General features: G+C 37.2%; 2 protein-coding genes across 5 annotated transcripts in view; both read left to right on the forward strand.

Moving 5' to 3' along the window:
- NPHP1 (nephrocystin 1) overlaps window positions 1–25,676 on the forward strand; it is a 57,320-nt gene that overhangs the window by 268 nt on the left and 31,376 nt on the right. For 2 of the 3 annotated variants that reach the window (XM_045550098.1, XM_045550100.1), the window contains exons 2-10: window positions 5,750–5,823; window positions 8,096–8,156; window positions 9,232–9,356; window positions 16,898–17,114; window positions 18,397–18,498; window positions 22,316–22,419; window positions 22,734–22,776; window positions 23,692–23,779; window positions 25,111–25,205. In XM_045550098.1, the coding sequence (XP_045406054.1) occupies window positions 5,750–5,823; window positions 8,096–8,156; window positions 9,232–9,356; window positions 16,898–17,114; window positions 18,397–18,498; window positions 22,316–22,419; window positions 22,734–22,776; window positions 23,692–23,779; window positions 25,111–25,205 (909 nt within the window). The remainder of the gene's footprint in view (window positions 1–5,749; window positions 5,824–8,095; window positions 8,157–9,231; window positions 9,357–16,897; window positions 17,115–18,396; window positions 18,499–22,315; window positions 22,420–22,733; window positions 22,777–23,691; window positions 23,780–25,110; window positions 25,206–25,676) is intronic. The other variant, XM_045550099.1, reaches the window with a different exon arrangement.
- On the forward strand, window positions 1,471–2,924 carry LOC123637190 (tRNA-splicing endonuclease subunit Sen2-like). Of its 2 annotated transcripts, XM_045550102.1 has the most exons (2): window positions 1,471–2,309; window positions 2,385–2,924. In XM_045550102.1, exons 1-2 carry the CDS (start codon window positions 1,473–1,475, stop codon window positions 2,871–2,873), a joined length of 1,326 nt encoding a protein of 441 aa, XP_045406058.1. In that variant the 5' UTR covers window positions 1,471–1,472; the 3' UTR covers window positions 2,874–2,924. The 2 variants fall into 2 exon arrangements, with proteins under 2 accessions (XP_045406058.1, XP_045406057.1); XM_045550101.1 differs by having other exon boundaries at window positions 1,471–2,924.

The raw sequence follows: 25,676 nt of genomic DNA on the forward strand, positions 1-25,676 counted from the left end.
TCCCGAGTTGTAACGCTCCCGTACCCCGCCACATCCCAATACTAACCCCTCCTGATCCCAGCCCAACCCCCAGTCCCAGGCGAAACCTCCCAAAGGTCGGAAAGATCTTCTAAAGGGCTCCTCCTCCGCCCGCACCGCCCTAACACCAACCTCCGCCTCCAACAGCGCGCTTAACTCACGTCATTGCTCAATCTAAACTTTTATCAGTAACTATTTCCAGCCCAGCTCTTCGCCCAGCTCCACTCCTCCACTCTCCAAACCCCTTTCCTTTGAGCCTTCTTCCAGTGGAGACTTCCATGAACTCAAGTGAAATAGTTTTAATATGTAAGAAGAAAATTAAGATCCGACAGATGAGCAGAGGACGTGAATAAAGAGTAACTCATAAGCATATAAGAAAAGTTAACTCCCAAGATAATCGAGTAATTGCAGAGTAGATAAAAAATCATGACACTCAGTCCTGGAGAAGGTCTGATGAAACAAGCACTTAAATTCACTGCTCCAGTGTGTAAGTTACCTTAGGGCATTTCTGGAAAGCACCTTGACAAGATGTAGCAACTATGCATGCTCCTAGATTGGGTAATTCCATTTACAGGAATCTGCTGTAGGTTGTAATTAGAAATTGGGACAGAGATTGATCTTTAAAAGTATTCATCACATTATTACTTAGAATAGAATAAACTGGATACAAGTTGGTAAGTAATGGGGAACGGATAACTTAAGATGGGATATAATACTGTGATAAAAATTTTGTTAAAGAGATTTTAATGTGTTAGAGAAAATATTTGTGATAAAATGTCAAGTTAGAAAAGGGATATAAAATGGAATATACAGTGTTTCCATAAGTTTTAAAATACATAATATACATAGAAAAATATAGAAGGCAACATGCTAAAATGGTATCTCTCTGTGGTAGAATGTTGATTATTATGTTTTTCTTCATTTTTTATATTAAAATTTTTTTAATTCACTAAATGTATATTACTTTTAAAAATAAGAAAAAAAAGGAGGCCGGGCACGGTGGCTTACACCTGGAATCCTAGCACTATGGGAGGCTGAGATGGGAGGATAGTTCGAGGTCAGGGGTTCGAGACCAGCCTGAGCAAGAGCAAGACCCCATCTCTACTAAAAATAGAAAGAAATTAGGGGGTAACAGCGAGCGCGTGGGGCCGAGGAAGGTCCACTCTAAGGCCCGGAAAGAAGAGGTACTGGCTTCAGCTTCCTTTTCTCTCTCGCAGTGCTAGGTGCCCAGTTGGTAATTCCATAATCGCTCAGTAACCCTTCAGCTTCTGTCTTTGAGAAATAGCTGTCACAGAAGTGGACAGATGCTGCCTGTGACTAAAGCAGAACCCAGAGAGAAGGGCACCAGCTTTGGAGTTCAACAGACGTTGGGTCATCCAGTGCTACCTCTGTGGGGGCCCTTTGCAAATCTCTAACCCGGATCTAGTTCCTCATTGAAGAGTTCCTCCTGAAAAATGGCAGAAGCCGTTTTCCACGCCCCAAAAAGGAAAAGAAGAGTGTATGAGAATTATGAGTCTCCATGGCCGATCCCTTTTGATCAGTACCAAAGTCCTAAGAAAGAATTCAGGATATTCCATGCCAAAATGATTAACAACAATGTGATTGTGAGGAATGCAGAGGACATCCAACAGCTCTATGGGAAAGGTTATTTTGGAAAAGGTATTCTTTCAAGAAGCCATCCAAACTTCACAATTTCAGATCCTAAGCTGGTTGCTAAATGGAAAGATATGAAGACAAACATGCCTATCATCACATCAGAGAAAGACCAGCATCGTGTAGAATGGGCGGCAAAGCTCATGCGTAGACAGGGGCAGAATGAGAGTACCGTGCATGGAATCCTCGAGGATTACATAAAACCACTTGAGTATCCTCGTATAGAAAGAAATGAAGAGGTTCGATTGCCTGATGAGCTTAACTCTGAAATGGTTTCCAACATGCAAGGCACAGCTGGGAGAGAGAAACTCCCTGTGATGAGTGGAGTCTCTGGAGAGTCGGATGCTGTGGAGGATCTGAGTGGGCCGTCAGACTGCCTGCAGGAGAGCTCTGGGCAGGACCCACAAACTCTAGACGGCTACTATGAACGCGTGGCAGATGACGCTGCACCTCCGCCCCAAGTATGTTGCTGCAAACCAGATGCTGTCATCCCCCAGTGTGGCCCTCACCCTGAGGATGGCAGCAAACAGGCATGTCTCCTCTGTGCAGGGGAGAGAGGGCCTGACCATGAGTATGTGCTTGTGGAGGAAGTGGTGTGTGACAGGAGCGAGAATGAGGATGCCCCAAATGAGGAATTGGTACAAAGAAAGAGACTAATATGCAGAAGAAATCCATACAGGATCTTTGAGTATTTGCAACTCAGCCTAGAAGAGGCCTTCTTCCTGGTCTATGCCCTGGGATATCTCAGTATGTACTATGAAAAGAAGCCTTTAACGATAGTGAAGCTCTGGAAAGCTTTCTCTGTAGTTCAGCCCACATTCAGGACGACCTACATGGCCTACCACTACTTCCGAAGCAAGGGCTGGGTGGCCAAAGTGGGACTCAAGTATGGGACAGATTTATTGCTGTATCGAAAAGGCCCTCCATTTTGCCACGCAAGTTATTCTGTCATTATCGAGCTAGTTGATGACCATTTTGAAGGCTCTCTCTGCAGACCTTTCAGTTGGAAGTCACTGGCTGCCTTGAGCAGAGTTTCAGTTAATGTCTCTAAGGAACTTATGCTGTGCTATTTGATTAAACCCTCTACCATGACTGACAAAGAAATGGAGTCACCAGAATGTATGAAAAGAATTAAAGTTCAGGAGGTGATTCTAAGTCGATGGGTTTCATCACAAGAGAGGAGTGATCAAGATGAACTTTAAAAGTTCAACCTCAGATTTCTAGTTTCACCAGCAACTATTGCATCTCCTATAACATGCCACATTCAGGGCTAGATAAAAAATCCTTTTACTGTAATCACCCATTAATTTGAAAGTTTTAAAAGGCATCTTGCTCCCAGCGCCAGAAAACTGTCAATGTTTTAAAAGATAAAATGACATAGAGAAGGAGAAAGAGCCTTGTGCTGTCCTTGACTCGGTCACTAGCTCTGACTGATTCTGTGCTTCATGCCTCTGGCCTCAGTCTGTGTCCTCACCCAGTCACCAGGGAGGCTGGACTAGATGAGTCCCCAGAGGACTCTTCCAGCAACCAGGAAATTTATTCTCTGATTTTACCTGAAAGTGGTAATAGTTTACATTTATATAGTAGAGTTTATAAAGCCCTTTCCTGCACAGGTATCCCTCATTACCCATGTCTAATCTGTTCCTGAAAGAGTGTTAGCAGATTTGGGGATTGCAGGATCCTATGTTCCATTATTTTAGATGGAAAAAATGGTTATGTGTTTCAGCTTATCCAAGAAATTCAACCAATAACTCAAGCATTTAAAAATCCCTGCAGAGCTCTTCAAACTGTGGTCATGATTGGCTCCCAAAAGGCTGGAATTAAATTTAGTCATTCCACAATGTATATGTACTTCAAAACAGCATGGTGAGCACAATAAATATGTATAATTTCAAAAAAAAAAAAAAAGAAAGAAATTAGCTGGACAACTAAAAATATGTAGAAAAAATTAGCCAGACATGGTGGCGCATGCCCGTATTCCCAGTACTCAGGAGGCTGAGGCAGAAGGATCGCTTAAGCCCAGGAGTTTGAGGTTGCTGTGAGCTAGGCTGACACCACGGCACTCTAGCCTGGGCAACAGAGCAAGACTCTGTCTCCAAAAAATAAAATAAAATAAGTAAGAAAAAAGGGCCATGTGCTCTGGCTCACAATTGTAATCCCAGCACTTTGGGAGGCCAAGTGGAGGGCTGCTTGAGGCCAGGAGTTTGAGACCAGCCTGGGCAACATAGTGATATCCCATCTCTACAGAAAATAATAAAATTAGCTGGGCCTGGTGGTTGCGCCAGTAGTCCCAGCTGCTAGGGAGGCTGAGGCAGGAAAATAGCTTGAGCCCAAGAGTTCGAGGCAATGATTGTGAGGAGAGAGAGAGACCTTGTCTCAAAAAAGAAAAAAAAGAAAAGAAAAAAGTAAATATCAAATAATAGGTCATTCATTTATTTTATTTCACTTTACTAATTTTAATTTTTTAATGTGATCTATTACCAAATATTTTTCCACAAAATAAAATTATTTTATGATCTTTCGCAGATAAGAGATTTACTGATGCTCATATTTTGTCCAGCTTTGGACCCTTGTTTTAAAAGTAAAAAGGGTTTGGCAGATAAATATTTAAGTGACTCTGTATTGAAATCATAGTGATATAAAGAAAGTAAAATACTCTTCTGGTAGAAATGAAAATAATATTTGACGGGGCACTGACTTATGCTGAGCTTTGGTAGACTCTTAATAAGGTTCTTTAATTTTAAATTTAGTGAGACATTAGGAGAACAGGAAAAGTTTTAGAAGTAAACTATAAAAGTGATTATTAAAACAAACCACTACAAGGATTATCCAACCTGGATAAAAATTAGCTCAGGAGCCTTTTGATACCTTGAGTACCTAGAATGGGCATTTTGATAATATTAGCCAATTCTTCCCTGTCTCCACAGAGGACACCTAAAGCAAAAAATGGAATGGGTTTTCAATTTGGTGTTCATATGACTAGTAATCAGCAGCCCCTCTGGGTTATGCCTGTGACTGGCTCTGTCACTGGGTATGTGACTTTTGTAAATAATACTCAGATGGATGCCAAAAAGCAAGGGTAGAGAAGAAGCTAGTGAATTTTTTTCTCTTTTTCCATCCACTTTATCTTCTCCACATAATCTGCAGAGAATAGATCAAAGAAGTGTGTGTCAAAGTTGCCTGTGGTATTTGTAAAATGTTAATACTAAGTCAATGATCATTACACAGTCTTTGCATGTAACCAGATATCACATGTACCCCATAAATATATACAAAAATTATGTATCAATTTTAAAAACTAAGTTAGTATAAAATTGTACATTCAATATAGTAGATACTATTCAGTAATAAGAAGGAATAAACCAATGACACACACAACAATATGGAAGTATCTCAAAAATATGCTGTATGGAAAGGTTACATAAGAGTACATATTCTGTGTACAACTATGATACATTAATATCAATTAAAAATACAAAAAAGCTATGCAAACTTTTAAAAGGAAAAAAGAGTACATACTTTATGAGTCCATTTATATAAAAGTTCAAGAGCAATAAAAACTAATTGTGGTAGAAAAAAATCAAAACAGATTTGTCTCTGGAGGAATGGGGTAGGGATTTATTGGAAAGGGCATGAGGGAACATTCTAGGGTGATGGCAATTTTCTATATGTTGATAGGGATCTGGGTTACTCAGGTGTATGCTTTTGTGAAAACTCAACAAATGTACACTTCAGGTTTGGGCATTTTGCTGTATGTAAATTTTATATCAAATATAGAACTCTAGTTAGCAACACTCTGTATTAGTACATTGGGGAAATGTGTATTGATGACTGCAATTTATTTTGAAATGCATAAAAAATAAGATGGATTCATGGATAGTTCAAATAAGTATAGTAAAATGTTATTGGTGGAATCTAGATAATGGGTATATGAGTATTCACTGTAAAAATCTTTCATCTTTGATGTTTGTTTAAAAGTGTTCATTAGAAAATATTTGAAAAAGAAGTAAAATTTTCTTTCCTAAGTCAATGTGGTATTTAACAGTATGATATTTTAAACTGTCTCCATTTGTCATAGGTTGATAGTTTGCTTTCTGAGAGCCAACTGAAAGGAGCTCTAGAACCCAATAAAAGGCGAGATATTTACCAAAGGTAAAATATCCCAAGTTATATAAGCTTTCCGGGAACTGCACTTATATTTCAATGAATATTATTTAAGGCATAGAAGTTGTTTGAGGCTGGCATTGTTTCCTTTCTTTCCTTTCTTCCTTCCTTTTTCTTTTTATTAATACTATTTCCAAGAAGACAATATAATACTGTAATGGGAGACAGTATTGAGGTTAACAGTGGATTAAATTTTCTAAAATGTACTTAAAAATATTTCTTACAATTATCCATATCTATCAGGCCTAAATATTGTAATGATAAGATTAAATAAGGAATTGTAAATGTTAAGAGGGAAGACAACTTACATTCATTTTGTACTCTCTATGTGCCAAGCATTGTGCTCTGTACTCTATAAACTTTTACTTAATTAATTTTCACAATAACACTGTGAAACACTTATTAACACAGATGAGAAAACTAAGTTTCACAGTGATTAGTTAATGTCTAACATTACTTTGCCATAAGACAAAGTAGGAAGACAATAAAAATGTTTTAAGACAGCTAAAAAATGCAGAATTCAGTCAAGCAAGGGGAGGCATTTAACTGCAATCTCAGAGGAGGCACAGGCTTTGGACCTTTAGAATCAGATGGAAGAATTAGTGATGTAACTTGAATCTAGAAAGACCCAATCTAAACACTCTAAACCTGATAGTTGCGGACTTGTTGCTGTTGTGACAGCGGCTATAAAAACTGCTTAGTGTGAACATCATAATGTAGGCAAAATAAACCTAGGCCCTTGCCTCAGATCCTGTGACCTGGTCAGAAATCTGTCTAGAAGCAATTGGTCCTTGCTTGGAATGGTGACTTTAACTTCCTTGAGATAACAAAACTGTTCTCTAGGTAGATGTTTTTTGTTTTGTTTTTCCTTTTTTTTTTTTTTGGATCCCTGGGAGAGTTTAAAATTAAACAGACATTAAATAGTTCATTTATTAAATGAACTAAATTGAATTAAACTATTAATACATTTTAGGACATTATTAAGAATCTATGTGTTTGAGATATTTAAAGAGTTTATAACATTCAAAAGAACATGAGATTCATTCCATTAGTTTAAACAATTCATTAGAATTGTTTGGAAAAATTTTACCTAAGTCAACTATTCGAAGTGCTTAAAAGCAAAATAAAATATAAATGACTTTTAAAATGTCAAATGGAATTTAATTTACAATTATTAGTAGGATGGGCTGTTTAAGGAATTTAGTTCAAGTTGAATTAATCAACAATAATGAAAGAAAAGTGAAAGTGATTGTACTTGCTTTACTAGATTTAAAAACAGAATAAGATTTATAGGATGAATTTGAAGTCCCAGGGAAAACTAGGTTTTTAAGTTTTATTTTAATAGACCAATAATTATTTTTAAGCCCAAGTAACCATAGTCTTCTCTGTGCATAAAAAGATCCCTTCACTGTCATTTAACAACTCATGTTGATATTTGCATGTCTGAAAATATCATTTTGCCCTGATTAATAGTTAGCTGGGTATAGAATTTAAAATAATTTCTACTTAAACCTTTTAAGACAGTGTTCTGTTTTCTTTGTATGCAGTGATGCTGATAAGTCTGATGATCAATTCTGGACTTTTCAGCCTTAGTGTTTTAAAACGTCATCACAGTATATTTAGGTGTCATTTTTATCTGTTTAACACTCAGTGGGTCTTTTCAGTTTGAAAAATTCTGTCTCTCATGAGCTCTGGGAGGTTTTATTCTACAAAAAGATAATTTCTGTACTTCCATTTGTCTGTTTCTTCCTGAAGCACCTTATAGTTGCTCAACTATTGGCCAGTTATGTGAACTTGGACACTTTTTAGAACTTTACTTTCAGCTAGAGTGAGGGTTGTTAGGAGGCTTAAAATGAGGTGATGCTTGTAAACTGCTTAACATTATGGTTGGCACACAATAATTTTAGCTGTTATTATTATTAGTTGGATCTCTGTGGCTAGTGCCTAGGTTTAGGGAATTTTAGAGCTGGAGAAGCATTTTAAAGTCCAGTGTTCTTCCTTATTTTAGAGATAGGAAACATGCCCAGAGTGACTGAAGGTTTCTGAGCCTTGGTTATCATGTCTGTGTACCTGCCAGCTTGGCTGTGAAGATCATCTGAGCTAAGGGGTGGGGAAGCATTTACATGTGAATTTTTTTAACATTGCTCACTCAATAGCTAATTGCCTTGCCTACTCAAAAACTGTGAATGATTTTCTAAAATAGCTTTCTGGTTCTGACAATAGAAAAATCAATATATTTTCTTTATTTTTGAAAATTTAGATGTATCCAGTTAAAACAGGCAATAGATGAAAATAAAAATGCTCTTCAAAAATTAAACAAAGTAAGTATTATGGTTAATCATACTATTAAAAAATCTTTTTATACGAATATTTTCATTAAGTGGGAATTAATTCAAGTTGGTAAGTTCCTGGGTTTGCATTAGTGATAAAGTCTATTCACAGTAAGTGCTGACTTGTCCAACAGACTTGCTAAGTCTGTGCTTCAGAGTGAAAATGCCAGGGCTCCAAATACTGAAAAAGTTCAGTTTTGATGAATTCATCCACTATTGAGGACTCAGACAATCCTGGAAGGAGCTAGTTTTACTATTGCATTTTGTAAGTTTCATGTTTTACAGTTTAGAATTGTTTTAAAATTCATTGTGGGGAAGAATACATAATCTGACTCTAAGGGTAAGTGGTAAAGAAGCCTCTTGTATCACACACAGGACAACTCTGATATCAGTGACTGCAGAAACAGGAGGAAAGACAATGTGCCCTTGACAATCCCTTCAGGTTCTTTTTTTTTTTTTTCCCGTGATCCTGGCCTTCACCTAGGTGTCCAGGCCCAAGAGCCATGGAGCATTTAAAGTGGAAGACCCTTGAAAGTCAGCTCCCTGCCCATGTATTAATCCTCTTCACTGCATCTGAGACACATGGTCATTGAGCATCTCTTCTGAATTTCTCCAGTGACACAAGACTTTTCAACTTAGTAGGCAGACCAACCCTACGTTTGAAAACCTAATTATTCCTGTTTTACTAATGAAACTGAGGTTCTCAATGATGAACCACCATATCTCTCTTGTCAATAAGTGGCAAAAGGTGGGATTGGCACCTGTCTTCTTGTCTCTAAAGCCAATTTCCTGTTAGAAACTATCCCTTACTGTCTATGGAAGGTCTCCAATACTTAGCAAGAAAACAAAACAACTGGTATAATTTTATTTTTTACTTGGTTTGCATTTTAATTCAGTAGTCTATATTTCTTTTAAATCTTATTTCCCTATGGTAAGTATAATCTCACAATGATATTTGCTTTGTCTTTTAACACTTATTGGAATTTTTGTTGTTATTCTTTTAAAATAAATATAATAGGAAACTGAAATTAATTTTTCAGTGAAATAGATCTATATTCTGTCATAGGCTGATGAACTTGCACCTGTTGGGAACTATAATGAGAGAAAAAAAGAGGAACATAATCTTTTGGAAAAGCTTACCCACCAGCTACAGGAACTTGCTGTCACCATAAGTAAAGAAGATACGACTGAGTATGCTTCCTTCCTTCCTTTCTTTTTTTCTTTTTTAAAAGATACTATGTCACCAATGGTTTTAATGTTTTGCCTCAAAATAAGGACATATAACAGCATAGATATAAACAAATGTCACTAATAGTATAATCTGTCAACATTTATTTATTGTGTCTAATACAATGTGTTCAACTCCATGAAAGATGTAAAGAAGTGTAAGTGATAGTTTCTGCCTGCAGGTAATTTATAATTTAGTTGGGAAAACAAAACAGAGATCTGAAAAGCTAAATAAACAAATGTTAGAAAATGGGGATGATTCCTTTAAGGTCAGTGTTGATGTGTAAAAGGAAAATGATTTGGATTATCTACTTGTATAGTTCCTCCTTTCATAAATATTCTTTAAAGATTTGAAGTAGAAACATGCATTGTTTTTTCTGTTGGAGTGAATGCTAATAATAGCTTTTGAAAATTACAAAGAAGACTTGCAGATACAGATTGAGTATCCCTTATCCAAAATGCTTGGGACCAGAATGTTTTGGATTTTTTCACATTTTGGAATATTTGCATTATATTCACTGGTTGAGCATCCTAAATCCGAAAACCTGAAATTCAAAATGCTCCAATGAGCATTTCCTTTAACCATCACGTGGTGCTCAAAAGTTTTGCATTTTTGGAGCGCTACAGAGCATTTCAGGTTTTCTATTTTTGGATTAGGCATACTCACCTTGTATGAAAAAATCCAATTTGTGGAAAGCAAAAGAAAAAAGTCAATTATTCAGACTCTTCAAATATTCTTCCCCAAATTTTATACTGTAAAAGAACGCTAAAGGATGTAGATGCAAGAATTCTGAAATGTCCACTGATTTCCAGTACTGAGAATGACAGTAGCTGGTATTGGGCTTACTGTGCCATCATAAATAAATATAAAGTCTGGACAAAATATACAAAACAGCTGTTCGACGGCACTGCGTATCAACCAAGCAGGGCTGATATTCTTGGTAAAGGGAGACACATGAAGCAAGTCCTACATTCACACAGACTTTCTCTCTGGGGATAAATTATGGGCTATGATGTAGGCAAGTGGATCCTAAGCAGGGAACAGCACTCTTCCTGGACTGAAGAGTCAGAGACCACACTTTGAAGCTTCTAGGTCCACTGGGACTTGTGGAGCAAGGCGCCATAGAGAGAAGGAAGTTGCAGAGAGATAACTCGAGAAATTTGAAGGGTCTCTGAGGACATATAGGGCGTGATTCTGGAAGGCATGGCTGAAAGTGCCTGCTGGGAGACTGAGAGCCTCACAGATTCTGGATGTCACACAGTCCTGGAAAAACACTGGAGTTTGTACCTAGCTAGAATAAGGAGACCTTGGGGAATGCTTCAGGCATTTAGTGGAGATCATAGAAGGCCCATGCCCTAGGATTAAAGAAAACACCCTGAGAGTAACGACAATGATCTAGGAATAAAGACAAAACTGAAGTAGAACTTTTCCAACAAAGCCTGAAAGCAGACCTAAACAGGAACCAGATAATTCAACTGTGTAACATAAAAAAATTCAAAACTTTTTAGAGGAAGGTAACATAATCCAAAGCCTCTAAATGTGTACAATGATGTGTCCATCACAATATCCTGTAATTTAAAAAATTATTAGAAATGCAAAAAAGGCCCAAGTGTACTTGGCCGCCGAGGCAAGATGGTGGATTACAACGTGTAGGACCACATCAAGGTGCCTGACGGTGAGGATAAGATGCACACCAACACCGACACCACCAGCCTCTTCCGCTGCCAGCACCAGGCCCGGGTGGAGCGTATGGAGCAGTTCCACAAGGAGAAGGAGGAACTGGACAGGGGCTGCCGGGAGTGCAAGCACACGGTGGCCAAGCGCCAGCAGAAGACGAGGGCACAAGGCAGAGCTGGAATGGCAACAGGCCGTGGCGCAGCAGCGGCACAAGGAGGAGCGGAGCTCGGAGCAGAAGCTGGAGGACATGCGCAAGGAGCTGAGCATGCCCTGGAACGTGGACACGCTCAGCAAAGACGGCTGCAGCAAGAGCACGGTCAATACAAACCAAAGCCCGAGAAGGCGGAGGAGGACTCAGAGGAGGTGAGGGAGCAGAAACACAAGACGTTTGTGGAAAAGTACAAGAAACAGATGAAACACTTTGACATGCTCTGCCACTGGGACAACAGCCAAAAGTACCTGTCAGACAATGGCCACCTAGCGTGTGAGACAGCCAATTCCCTGGACATCGGGTGCACTGGCCTAGAGGTGGAGGAGAAATGTGCGTGCACCCATGGAGCAGGTGGCCCACCAGACTGTCGGGACGCAGTTCATCCTGGAGCTGGCCAAGAGCCTGATGGCGGCCCTCCATGCCTGCTTCCCGCATTTCTTCCCTAAGATCCAGCTGGCTGCCTGCCAGTACATAGAGGGCTTCAATGGTGAACTGGATGCCTTCATGGAGCAAGTGCGGGGCCGCGCCAGGCTGCGAATGGAGAAGGCCATGAAGGAGTACAAAGAGGAAGCGCGCAAGAAGCTGCTGGACTCCGGCGGCCTGGGCCCAGTCGAGGTCAACGTGCCCCTCCCTGAGGAACTCCAAAAGTGCTCCAATGTGAAGGACGTACAGATGCTCCCAGATGCCATCAGCCAAATGGGCCCCACCGATGCAAAGTACCACATGCAGCGCTGCATCGACTCCGACCTCTGGGTCCCCAACTGCAAGTCCAGCAAGGCCAAGGAGGAGGAGGAGGTGGTTCCGGAAACCCGCTTCTGGAAGCCATACCCACGCCAGGTGAAGGATATCAGTGCGTAAACCATTCCAGCTGCCACCGCCACCTGCCTGAGGCCCTTGTGCTCCCCTTTTCAGAAAACAAAAATAGACACCATCTCCCCAACTCCTGGCTTCCTCCACTTTTGCTGCTCCCCCTAGCCCAGGGGGCCCGCTCGGTCCCTCTTCCTCTGCCCCTGCTCCCCAGCACTCATCCAAGTCTCTTATTTTGAGTCAAGGGGCTTTACTGCCTGCACCCCCCACTTCTGCCCCCCAATCGGTATTATGCCAAGGCCAGGGGTCAAGGGAAGGGCAGAAGGCATCAGGCTGGTCCATGAGGTGGGAGGTGGAGGGTGGGGTAGGGTCCCCAAGCCGAGGGGCCTACTCTGGTCACTGTGGGCTCTCTTTTCACTGTTCATCTGCTGTCTGAGTCTTCTATTTAGTGAGCAGCAATGATCTTCCAATAAAGGATTTCAGATGTAAAAAAATAACTAAAAAATTTTAAAAAACCAGAAATGTGAAAAAGCAGGGGAAATACATGATTGATAAGCCATAAGACAGTCAATAAAAGAGCCAGATCTGATCCAGACAGTGGAGTTAGCCGACAAGGACTTCTGAATAATATGACTAATATGTTAAGTAAAATAGAAGAAAAGATGGATGAAATGGAAAAAAAAGGTGAAATATTTTAAAAGAATTCAAATGTAGGAAAATAATCAAATATTCTTCAACTGAAAAATATATTTGATGAAATAATGGCTGAGAACTTCCAAAGTCTGATTCAATCTATAGATTTGAAAAGCTGGCAAATGTCTTATAATCAAGAGAAAAAAATAATCAGAACCTCAGAAATATGAGAAATAGGAAATAAGAACTATAAAATAACAATTTTTAATGTTAAAGAATTTACAGGAAAAGATAGACAGATTGGACGAACAGAGAGGAATCTTAGAGAAATGGAAGCTAATAAAGAGAAAAATGAAACTTCTGGGACTAAAAAATAAAATATACAAAATTTTTAAAATTATTGGGTTGTTTAACAGAAGACTGGATATAACAGAGGAAGGTATCAGCGAACCCAAAGACAGACTGAAAATTTTTCAAATGGATATACAAAAAGGAAAAAAGGGCCGGGCGTGGTGGCTCACGCCTATAATCCTAGCACTCTGGGAGGCCGAGGCGGCTGGATTGCTGGAGGTCAGGAGTTCGAGACCAGCCTGAGCAAGAGTGAGACCCCGTCTCTACTAAAAATAGAAAGAAATTGTCTGGCCAACTAAAAATATATATACAAAAAATTAGCCGGACATGGTGGCGCATGTCTGTAGTCCCAGCTACTCGGGAGGCTGAGGCAGGAGGATTGCTTGAGCCCAGGAGTTTGAGGTTGCTGTGAGCTAGGCTGACGCCACGGCACTCTAGCCCGGGCAACAGAGTGAGACTCTGTCTCAACAAAAAAAAAAAAAAAAAAAGGAAAAAAGAATGCAAAGAACGCAACAGAATGTAAGAGAGATGTGAGACATGGCTAAAAGTTATAATATACCTGTAACTGAAGTCTTAGAAGGAGAGGAGAGAGAGAATAGAACCCAAGAAAGATTTAAAGAGATAATGACTGAAAACATTTAAAATTGAAATCTGAAAGAGATATCTATCAATCTACTGATCCAAGAATCTCAGGGAACCCCAAACAGAATAAATACAAAGAAAACCACACACAGAAACATCATAGTCAAACTGCTGAAAACCAAAGATAAATAGAAAATCATAAAGCAGTCAGGGAAAAAAGGGAACATTATGTACAGAGAAGTGACATAATCACAGTTGACGTCTTATCAGAAAAAATACAGGGCAGAAGACAATGCAGTAACATCCTCAAAATGTTTGAAGAAAGAAAAATTCATCAGCCAGAATTCTGTATCCAGCAAAAGTAGCATAAGTATCAGAAATTAAAGTGAAATAAAGACATTTCCAAACAAACAGAAGCTGAGGAAAATTTGTCAGCCAATCTGCAATATAAGAAATGCTAGGCCGGGCACGGTGGCTCACGCCTGTAATCCTAGCACTCTGGGAGGCCAAGGCAGGCAGATCATTTGAGCTCAGGAGTTTGAGACCAGCCTGAGCAAGAGCGAGACCCCGTCTCTACTAAGAAAAATAGAAAGAAATCAGCTGGACAACTTAAAATATATAGAAAAAATTAGCCGGGCATGGTGGTGCATGCCTGTAGTCCCAGCTACTTGGGAGGCTGCAGCAGGAGGATCGCCTGAGCCCAGGAGTTTGAGGTTGCTGTGAGCTAGGCTGGCCCCATGGCACTCTAGCCAGGGCAACAGAGTGAGACTCTGTCTCAAAAAAAAAAAAAGAAAGAAAGAAATGCTAAAGGAAGTTCTTTAGGCTAGAAGGAATGACCCCACATGGAAACTTCTCTGCAAGAAGGAGTGAACAACAGTGGTATGTGAGGATATATAAAAGCCTATTTTTTTTAATTTTCTACATGTCTTTTAAAAAGACACTTGATTGTGTAAAGCAAAAGATACATTTGGGGATTTATAATATATAGTTGATTCTCATTATTTGCAGTAGTTATGTTTTATAAAGTTGTCACAAACATTGGATTATTGAATACTAACCGTTGCTCTAGGGAAAATACAGACTTAGGTTCCTGTAAGCCTCTGGTCATAATGTTTTCATCAATTAAGTAGTACACAACTTTGTTTTATGGGTGTTTCTATTTAAAGACACCTTATATAATATGTATTATTGTTTCATAAACATTGAACTCTCAGCCAACGGTACTATAATTCATTCATGAACAAGTCTTATCTAACACATGTATTTTCTCTGTAAAGCACATCACAACATTCTTGTGCTTAGGAACACTACACAGCACTTCAGCATTAAGTTTGCGAGCCATCCTCAACAGCAGAATCCCCAACAAAAAGCACAAAAGTACAGAAAGTGTAAACTAAATATACTACAAAAAGGACACTTGTTTACTTTATGAGAGCTGAAAAGAAAGGCAGAATGTCACCATATTCACCCTCAGTTGAGAATGTGTACGTTAGGCAGCTCAAATTTTTCGTTGTTTTGTGCATATCCACAAATGACCACAAAAGCACTGCAAGTATTAATTAGGTAGTTGCAAATAAATTTTAGTGAGCATATGAATTCACAAATACAGAATCTGCAAACAATGAGCATTGACCATATGTAGAAGTAAAATATGTGACAATAGTACAGCAATAGCACAAAGGGCTGACCAGGTAAATGGAATTATATTATCTTAAAATTCTTTTATTTTAGGTGAAATGTTACATAGATTTAAATTAGACTGTGGTAACTTAGGGATGTATATTGTAATACCTAGAACAATCACTAACAAAATATAAAGAAGTATAGCCAGTAAAATGGAGTACTCAAAATGACTTAATTAACCCATAAAAAGGCAAAAAGGGGGAAACAAAATAACAGATGAGACAAATAGAAACTTAATAGCAACATGGTTTGAATGCAGCCATTTGGATAGTTACATTAAATGTAAATGTAATAACACTCCAGTTGAAAGCAAGAGATTGTCAGATTGGATTTTTTTAAAGCCCAAATATGTACTGTTTAGAAAAGGTACACTTTAGTATAAAATTGTAGACAGGTTGAAAGTAAAAGACTGGGAAAAGGCCTTCCACGCAACTGTAAATAAAACAAAAATGGTGCAATTATATTAATATCAGGTATTTAAGGCTAGAAGTAATTTACTATATAAGGAAGGAAATTTCATAATGCTAAAAGGGTCAATTCAGTAGGAAAAAATCATCCTAAATGTTTTTGCTTCTAATGACATAGTTCAGATGTATAAGCAAAAGTTGCCAGAACTAAAGGAGAGCTAAATAATACATAATCCTTAATCACCTAGACCTAATTACATATACAGTCATTCATCGCTTAATGATGGGGATACATCCTGAGAAATTCTTTAGGCGATTTCATCCTTGTATGAACATCACAGAGTATATGTACACATACCTAGATGGTATAGCCTACTACACACCTAGGATATATAGTATAGCAAACCTATAGAACATGTTACGGTACTGAATGCTATAGGCAACTGTAACACAATGGTGTATGTGTGTATCTAAACATAGAAAAAATACAGTAAAAATATGGTATTATAATCTTATGGGACCACCATTGTATATGTTGCTGTCGTTGACTAAAACCTCATTATGTGACTCATGAATGTGGTATATATGTAGAAGACTGCAGTCAATTACATAATACACGTTCTTTTCAAGTGCCAAAATGAACCACATTGGACCATAAACAATTTTCAACCAGTCTTAAAGGACCGAAATCATGTAGTATATATTCTTTGATGACTTGGAATTACATTAAAACTCAATGACAGAAAAATAGGGAGAAGTCACCAAATGTTTGGAAATTGTCGCACACTTCTATATTACCCATATGTCAGAGAAAATATTATAATAGCAATTAGAAACTATTTTGAATGATAATAAATTGTGACTATGGGTTGCAGCCAAAGTAGTGCTTAGAGGGAAATTTATAGCTTTAAGACACATAGTGTGAAAAAAATTGAAAATCAATTATTGACATTTTCTACTCCTTCCTCCCACTCAGTCTCTCCAGTCACATGTTGTTAGCTAGGTGGTAGAAACCATCAGCTGGATAATACTTCCCCTTATTTCTTTTATTTGCCAACTCCAAATATGGGACAGTTCTGTATATAGAAGTTATACTTAGTCGGTTCTTGTATGTTATTTCCAGTGATTCTAATCACAGAAATGTTTTCTTTAGAGTTGGGGCACTTTCTGAAAGAGAGGAATGTGACCAGTCTGTTGACGAAGATGAAGAAGAAAGTGAAAGTGAAGAAAGTGAAGAAAGTGGGGAGGAAGATTCAGAAGAGGAAGAGGAAGAGAAGCAGGAAAGTGAATCTCACAAACAGGCAACAAGTAAAGAATACATTTCAATTGGAGATTTTACTGCTCAACAAGCTGGAGATCTTACATTTAAGGTAGGTAGGCTAAGACTGGAACCTAATCTAAGGATAAATGTGCATACCTAAGAGAATAAGAAAACTCTGCCTGTACATCAGTATTACATATTCCTGGAATCAAGTTGTGTAAAATTCAATCTTTTTAAATAAAATAAGTAATTGTGATTTACAAGCAGTAGTAATATGAGATTCTGTTATTAAAGTTAGCTAGTTAACTCTTCTAAATATATTTGAAAGCAGCTTTAATGTTGGTAATTCCTCATTTCAGGGTAAAATTTTATAATTTCTTTTTGAATGTCCTATATATAAATTTATTCAGGTGAGTTATGCAATGTATAATAATACATAGATGGAAATAGAAGGGAATACTTTCTGCTGTTATGCAGCAGATCTTTCCATTGGCTTGGATGTGAAAGGGCCTTGCACCCATGCTAGCTTGGCCTGAGCATAAATAAATGGCAAGTGGGATGGAGGAACAAAGTTGTGGTTTTTAAAGGGAGGAACAAAGTCATGGTTTTTAAATGGATTTGAGACTGTGCTTTCTGCTAGAGAAATGAACAAAGAAATTTTAATGAATATATGAATCTCGAACCTTATATTTATTAAACTTCAAAGTTTAGTAATGGATTAATAATAAAATACACAAGAATATTATACAACCAGTTATATGGTTTAATTTATAGATTTTCTTTTCAAATTTCCTGGAAAATGCCAGCAATATTAGACAATAATGTGTATTTTAAGAAAATCTTTGCTTTTGAATGTCCTTAGCAGTGGAAATTATTTGTTCTTAAAAATGGATTATATTTTTATAAATGGTTCAGTGTTATTCAAAATATATCTGGTGAATTAGGTGGGTAATTAATTATATCCAGTAAATACTGTTTTTGCCTCAAAATAGGATTTAACTTTAATCGAATTGATTTTCTTTGGGAATTTATATGCTGCTCTGAAAGACATTTTTCCAGAGAGATTAAAAAATTCAAAAATGTTGTACACAATAATCAAATTGCTGGAATAAATATGGGGCCCTAAAAATGTTGTGAGAAACGATTCCCATTTGAATATACGGTTCCAATATATGTTAGGTAAACAAAAACAGTGATTCATTATAGTCACATTTGTGGTCACAGGTTTAGGGTTAAGGTGGCAGGGAATCTTTTGATAAAAATTAGGATAAATAGTGGATAATGAAAAGACTTTATCTTTTTTCCAGCATATATTTTGAAGCATTAATAATGAAATATACTCATGATTACTGAATTTTAAAAAAATTGTTTTACTTTTTGTTTTGTTTAAGAAAGGGGAAATTCTCCTTATAATTGAAAAAAACCCTGATGGTTGGTGGATAGCTAAAGATGCCAAAGGAAATGAAGGTCTTGTTCCCAGAACCTATCTGGAGGTTAGTGTTTGTTGTTTATGCTTTCCTTTTCTTTCAAAACTTCTTTTTCATTATTTTTTATTCGTTATATAGTTTATTTTTTATTTTTCTATTTATTTATTTTTAACATAAATTTTATTGTGTATATTTAAGGTATGAAACATGTTATGGGATTCATATAGATAGTACAATGGTTACTATGGTGAAGCAAATTAACATATTCATCATCTCACGTGGCATTTTTATATGGCAAGAGCATCTAAAATCTACTCACTTAGCCAAAATCCTGAATACAATATAATATTATTAACTGTATTCCTCATGTTATACATTAGATCTCTAGGCTTGTTCATCCTACATGTCTGCTACTTTATCCTTTCACCTACATCTCCTCATTTCCTCCCTTCTCCCTAGCCCCTGATAACCACTATTTTATTCTCTCTGTCTCTATATTTGACTTTTTTTACATTCTTCTTACAAATGAGATTATATTAATACCATACTTTTCTTTCTGTGTCTGGCTTATTTCACTTAGTATAATGTCCTCCAGATTCACCCATGCTATGGCAAATAGCAGGATCTTCTTTTTTACAGCTGATAATATTCCATTGTATGTATATATCCCGTAGTTTCTTTATTCATTCATCTGTCCACAGACACTCAAGTTGTTTTCGTTTCATATCTTGGCTATTGTGAATAATGCTGCAATGAACATGGGAGTGCAGATACCTTTATGAGGTGGTGATGATTTCATTTACTTCAGTTATATACCCAGACAAGGGATTGGCTAGGTCATATGGTAGTTCTATTTTTAATTTCTTTAGGAACTTTCATACTGTTTTCCATAATGGCTATACCTTGTAATATACTCTATATACAATTTGCTGTAGTCTTTGATCAACTGACTAGTGAATAATTTGAGATATAGACTTTGCTTTAATTTTAGAAGGGCAGGGCATGGAAAAAACATTGTGTATTGATGGTCCTGGGGACCTGTGAAGTACTCTTATGCATGTGAGCCCTAGAAGAGGTTATCTCACAGTGAAGATGCTTTGTGGGTTAATGCTGGTCATAACAACTAATAGGTGTCTGTTGTTCATTGTAAAATATAACCACAGTTAACTTTGTGTTAGCTTCCACAAACATATGACTCCTTTCCTAAAATGTGAACATACTATACATGCATATTTGTAGCCTATTTTTGCTTATTTTATAACTATGGTTATTTTCTGTACCAAGAAATGTAGATATCTGTCTGGATCAGCACTGTGCAATAGAAATACAATACAAACCACACATGCAGTTTAAAATTTTCCATTAACCACATTGAGAGGTCTTTTTTCTGACACCTCTTCTGACACCAAGTGTATAGTTTTCTCTGACACCAAATAGGTGTCATTTTCCACATCAGTTCTCCAGCACCAGCCAGGTGTACAACAGTTCATTCAATTCTGACACTAACTCCTGGAGTTAGCACAGACCCCAAAAGTTAAAGTACAATCTCACAAGACTGCCCCCACTTCAGATGCTAGTCACAAGTGCCACTAGTACTTCTGACTGGCTACAAATTCAGGAATTTCTACCAACCCTCCTCAGGGGTTCAGTAATTCACTAGGATGACTCACAGAACTCAGGAAAACACTTTACTTGCCTTTACCAATTTATTATAAAGGACACAACTCAGGAACAGCCAAATGGAAGAGAAAAATAAAGCTAGATATTGGTGGGGGGTGGCTTGCATGCTCTTTCTGGGCATGCCACCTTCTCAGCACTTTGATGTATTTACCAACCTAGAAGTCCTCCAAACCCCATCATTTAGGGGTTTTAATGGAGGTTTTATTAATTGCATTAACTAAATAATTGGCCATTGGTGAGTAACTCGATCTCCAGGTCCTCTCCCATACCCAAACGTTGGAAGGTGGGGCTGAAAGTTCCAACCTCTAATCCCAAGGTTGGTTTTTCTGGCAACCAGTCCCCTTCCTGAAGCTATCTAGGGGCCCACCTGGACTTGCCTCATTAGCATAAACTCTGGAGTGGTTGAAGGGGAGTCATTATGAATAAGAAAACACACTCCTATCACTCAGGAAATTCCAAAGGGTTAGGAGCTCTGTGCCAGGAACCAGGGACAAAGACCAAATACAAAATTTTTATTATACGTTTTTTTAAAAAGTAGACAGAAACAGGTAGAATTATTTTTAATAATACATTTATAGTATCCAATCTATCAAAAATATCATTTCAACATATAATCAATATTTTAAAACATTGAGCAGTTTTACTTTCTTTTTTTATATTAAGTTCAAAATCCAATGTGTATTTTACATTTACAGCACATCTCAATTTGGACTAATTTTAAGAGCTCACTAGCCATATGAGGCAAAGGGCTACTGTATTGCACAGGAGAGCTCTAGATCATTTTTTTCAATGGCAGCAAATATTCCAGTTTCATTTAGATGGACGTTTGGCTTGTTTCCAACCTATAATTACTATCAATTATGTTGCAAAGAAGATAGGACTAGCTTCCCCTATGAGTTACAGAAGATCCTAAAAAAAGTGACTTATGTAAGGTAAAAGCACATTTCCCTCAAGCATGGAAGAAGTGTGGAGAAAGACAATTGAGGATTGGGTAAGGCCCTATCTAATATTTCACTCTGTAGTTAGATGTGAAGCTTCTAGTCCTGGAGTTACTTCTTTAGTTTTAAATCGGCTACTGGATCCAAAAAGGGAAAGGGGAAGAAGGAGTCAAAAGGCATGAGCTGCTACCTTTTTACAACGATTTCTTTGAAGTTACAGAAGAAACTTTTAATTATAGCCCATTGACCAGCATTTAGTTCCCTGGCAACACCTAGCTGCAAGGAAGACTTGGAATATGTAGTCTTTTAGCTGGCTTATTGCTAAAACCAGGAATCTTGTTAGAAAAGAAGAGGTGGAGAATAGGTTGTAGCCAATCAGCAACCTTTGTTGTGATCAATCTGCACATACATCTTTGTAGACTTGGCGATTATTCCCCTTAGATAAATTCCTAGATGTCCCTCACTGGTTGAAAGGGTTTACATCTTTATATTCTGATTTACCAGTCTGCCCCTTAGAAAAGTTATGCCAAGTTATACTCCTACCCCAAACATCTGAGAGTGCTTGCTTCCCCACACATTTGCCAATGATGGCTCTTATCAATCTTTTAATTTTTTTGCCAACACTACTAGCAAAAAAAGTGTCATTATTGTTTTTTATTTGCATTTATTGTATTCCTAATGAGGTTGAGCAGCATTTCATATATTTTATGACCATTTTTGTCATCTTTGTGAATTACCTTTTCATTTCTTTTGGCCATTTTTCTAAGGGATTTTTAAAAATCTTTTTCTTAATGATTTATAAGAATTTTCATAATACTTTAATAATAAAGATAATAACCCTTAGAAACTTATGTTAGATATTTTCTTTGTTGACTTTCAGCCATGTTTATTTATTTTTTTATGTAGCTAAATCTGTCAGTGTTTCCACTTGTGATTTTTGATTGTCCTATCATAATTGGAAAGGACTTTCCCATCTCAAGATTATTTTCTTCTAATGCTTTTATATTTCTATTATTTCTATCTTTACTTCTTTTTTTCGTTTGAAAAAATTCTCCATTTGGAATTTATTTTTGATTAGGCCTACTGTCTATCTTAATTCTTGCAATTTTTTCAAATAGTGAAGTTATCAACCATGTGTTGAAAATTTTTTCCCACTGATTTTTAAGCCCATCATATACTAAATTCCTATCTATGCTTGAGTCTTTTTGAAATTACTGATTAATTTTTGCATTAGTTAAAAAGCATATATTTCAATGATTTTTCAGCTGTATAATAAAGAAGAAGGAGGCCAAGAGTCAAGTGAAGAGGGCACTGAAGAAGATGTTGAGGTAGTGGATGAAACAGCAGATGGAGCAGAAGTTAAGCAAAGGTACAGAGGTGTGACAGGATGTCAAAATAGGTGTAGGAAACTATTTTTTCTCTATTATAAATAATTCAAGAATTTCTTAAAATGGAGACAACTTTCACCTTGAGAGCTTTTCATGTTGTTTGCTTAAATATCATTCTTACTTTAATTTTGTAATTATTTTTGGTGTATTTAGTTCCATATTGGTTTCATCTAAAGACTTAGATTTTCAGAACTTACTGACAATTATATACATGTTCTTTAATAAATGAAGTTCCCTAATTGAGTGAATGGGTATAACTTATCCCTGCACTCACCTTGCTATTTTGTCTCCATAGAACTGATTCCCATTGGAGTGCTGTTCAAAAAGCTATCTCAGAGGTTGGTATCTTCTTTCTTACTAATTATGTCTTGTTTTGTTACCTAACAGTTTTGATTGAGTTCAGATGTGGAACCAGATAGAGACTATGGAAGATAACAGTAGATCTTAAACAGGGCATGAAATGTACATAGCAGAAGACATATATTTCTGGTTTAGTAAGCCTGTGCTCCAAATAACATTTCTCATTAGATCTTTTATACAGAAAGGGTAGATAATCTCATTCATGTATGATTTGAGGGCTTAGAAACATTGTCATTGATCCTACCTGAAATTTCTATCATTTCAGCTAAGACTGATACTAAATTTCAGTTACTATTTGAAAAATTCTGAGAAGCCCCCCCAAAATAAGAAATTATCTATAATCTTATAATTTAAAAAAATTACATACCATAGCAAATTTCGTTACATAAAATGAAAATTCTCTCCTTCACCCCCATAAGTAATCACCATTAGCAGTTTAGAAAGTATCCTTCCAGACCTTTTTCTCTACTTATTACTTATAAAAACATGCTTGTGTGTGTGTGTACATTTACATATAAAAAATCCATTACTTCTTTAGTGCATATCAGTTATTAATACAGCATATTAGCTATTAACTTACAATGGCAGCACCGTGTGGAGCAAGACAGGAGCAGGTACATTTCAGTAAGCGGTGTACTTGAAGCAGCTCGTCTAAAACACAGAGCTCTACACTCTGGGCACTGTATGGAGCTTTGGTCCTTGGGAGAGGCCAGGATTCAGTAGTGGAATCCTCTCAGGAATTTGGAATTAAATTATAGTATTTTTCCACTAAAGTCTGTACATTTGTATTTTCATGATTTGGCTTATTATAGCTGCTATAGTGATAAAGTATTATAGAGGTGAGGAAACATGCGTGAAAACAAGCAAATCAATTTTGTTTTTAATATCTTTAGCAGATAAACACTATTGATGTGTTAACCGCAATGGGAGCTATTCCTTCAGGATTCAGGCCTTCCACACTCTACCAGCTTCTGGAGGAAGGTAACACATGCATATAAGCTGTCAAGGTCTACATCTAATTTCTCTATCGTAGGCCAAACAAGTTGTTGAAGGAGATGGTGAGTTTCACTTCTCTTCGGTGCTCATCTTTTCCTTATCCTTCCTGTGACAGCGAGGAAGGATCCCTGATCCTATCAGAGGCCAGACTTTTTATTTGTGCTCTGAGTTCCAGCCCCTTTCTTTTTTTCAAACACTCAACACCTTTAATTATCAGCCTTTTCCTGTATCTTTAGCTGGCCCCTTTTCCCCACACTGGTTCTTTCCCCCATCTGTAGTACCAGCACACCTAATACCTCCCACCCTGAAGGACTAGCCTCTCCAACCCTATCCCCTTCTAACCAAAGCCTCCTTTTCTCTGATCCTCTTCCCAGCAAAACCTTTCCAGAGTTATCTCCATTTGGCCTTTCTGTTTCTTTATTCATTCTTATATTTCCCTATACTCGGCAACTTTTGTCTATGAGCTCATTTTACAGAGGAATTATTTGGGAGAGTCCAAGATCTCTTGTACCCTGAGTTGTTGATTATCTGTGTAAGGGCTGCTTTGCTGGGAAGACTCTTCCCAGCCCTCCCTAAATGCCCAGATCCTTCTCATTCTTTGTGTCTTGGTAAATTCCACCTTCCTGGAGATGCTGTCCTTGAGTAAAGTAGGTTCTCCTTACTCCCATCCATTTATTTGAGCACCCTTAATAGCTCTAAGCCAGTTTATTATTTATTTATAATTTATTTATTTGCCTGTCTACTTATTTTTTTAGTTGTTTACCCACTGAAGTGCAAGCTAATGAGTACAGGAGACATCTCTCTCTGACTCATCTTTGTATTTCTAGCTCCTAGCATCGTACCTGGCACAGAGGACAGACTCAAAAATTATTTCTTGAGTGGATAAATGATGTTGTCATCAGTATTCTCATGACTAGTGTATGCAGGAAGGATATAACAATGCTTTTGTGTAAAAAGTGAAACTAATGATTATGTATTTTTTCTAAAATCCCCAAAAAGTACTTAGAGATTTCTGTATTTTATAAAAATATTTGAATGAATCATCTCATGGGGCATGTTATTGGCCTAAAAGTCTTTAAGATCTTTCCTAAAGTTGCTTTAAGATGATCTTTTACATATTTGTATCTTACGTTTTATATTATTGTTTTTATGTATAAATCTATATTGGTGCATCTGTTTTGGAAAGCAAGTTCCTGTGAGCAGCTTGGCATTTTGGAGATGTCTGTTTCCTGTTTATAGCATAACATCATGGACTTGTGGTTTTGAATTTCATTCTTTTTTTTGTAAGAAAATAAAAGAAAAACTGTTTTTTGCAGGGAATCAATTTCGAGCAAGTTACTTCTTACAACCAGCGCTCACATCTTCACAACTGTCCTTCAGCAATCCCATGTGGGATGCTAAAGCAGGCACTGTAAGTGTGGTTACTATCAGTAAATCTGTAACTTTCCCAGATTTTGTCATGGTTTTGAGTAGACAAATAATATGTCAATTGATACAGCATAGAAAACACAAAGTTATTTCTGTATTGTAATTTTGCAATAGCGGTATTTTCATAATTAAGGGAACACTTGGACTCGTTACCTTGACTTTGTCTTAAGTCCATTGCTCTCTTCACCCATTGTTACAAAGGCAATAATACTAGGTTTCTATCTTGATCATGCTTTGCCTCAATTTCTTCATCTGTAAAAAGAAAATAATAATAATACTTCTAAGATGGAATTTTGAGAATAATATTATGTGTGTAAAGGGCTTAGAATAATGCCTGGTACCTATGAACTCAATAAATGTTAGCTAGTATCATCATTATTATTAATAGTAGTGCTGTTATTCTAATGAGGCAGGAATAAGAAAGTTTGAAGTACTTTATGATTATGCCTTTTTG

Source organism: Lemur catta, chromosome 4 (assembly GCF_020740605.2).
Source record: "Lemur catta isolate mLemCat1 chromosome 4, mLemCat1.pri, whole genome shotgun sequence".
NCBI classification, from domain to species: domain Eukaryota; kingdom Metazoa; phylum Chordata; class Mammalia; order Primates; family Lemuridae; genus Lemur; species Lemur catta.

Excerpts from the sequence above, each read along its gene's own strand:
- LOC123637190 (XM_045550101.1), top strand. The coding sequence starts at position 1,473 with ATGGCAGAAGCCGTTTTCCACGCCCCAAAAAGGAAAAGAAGAGTGTAT.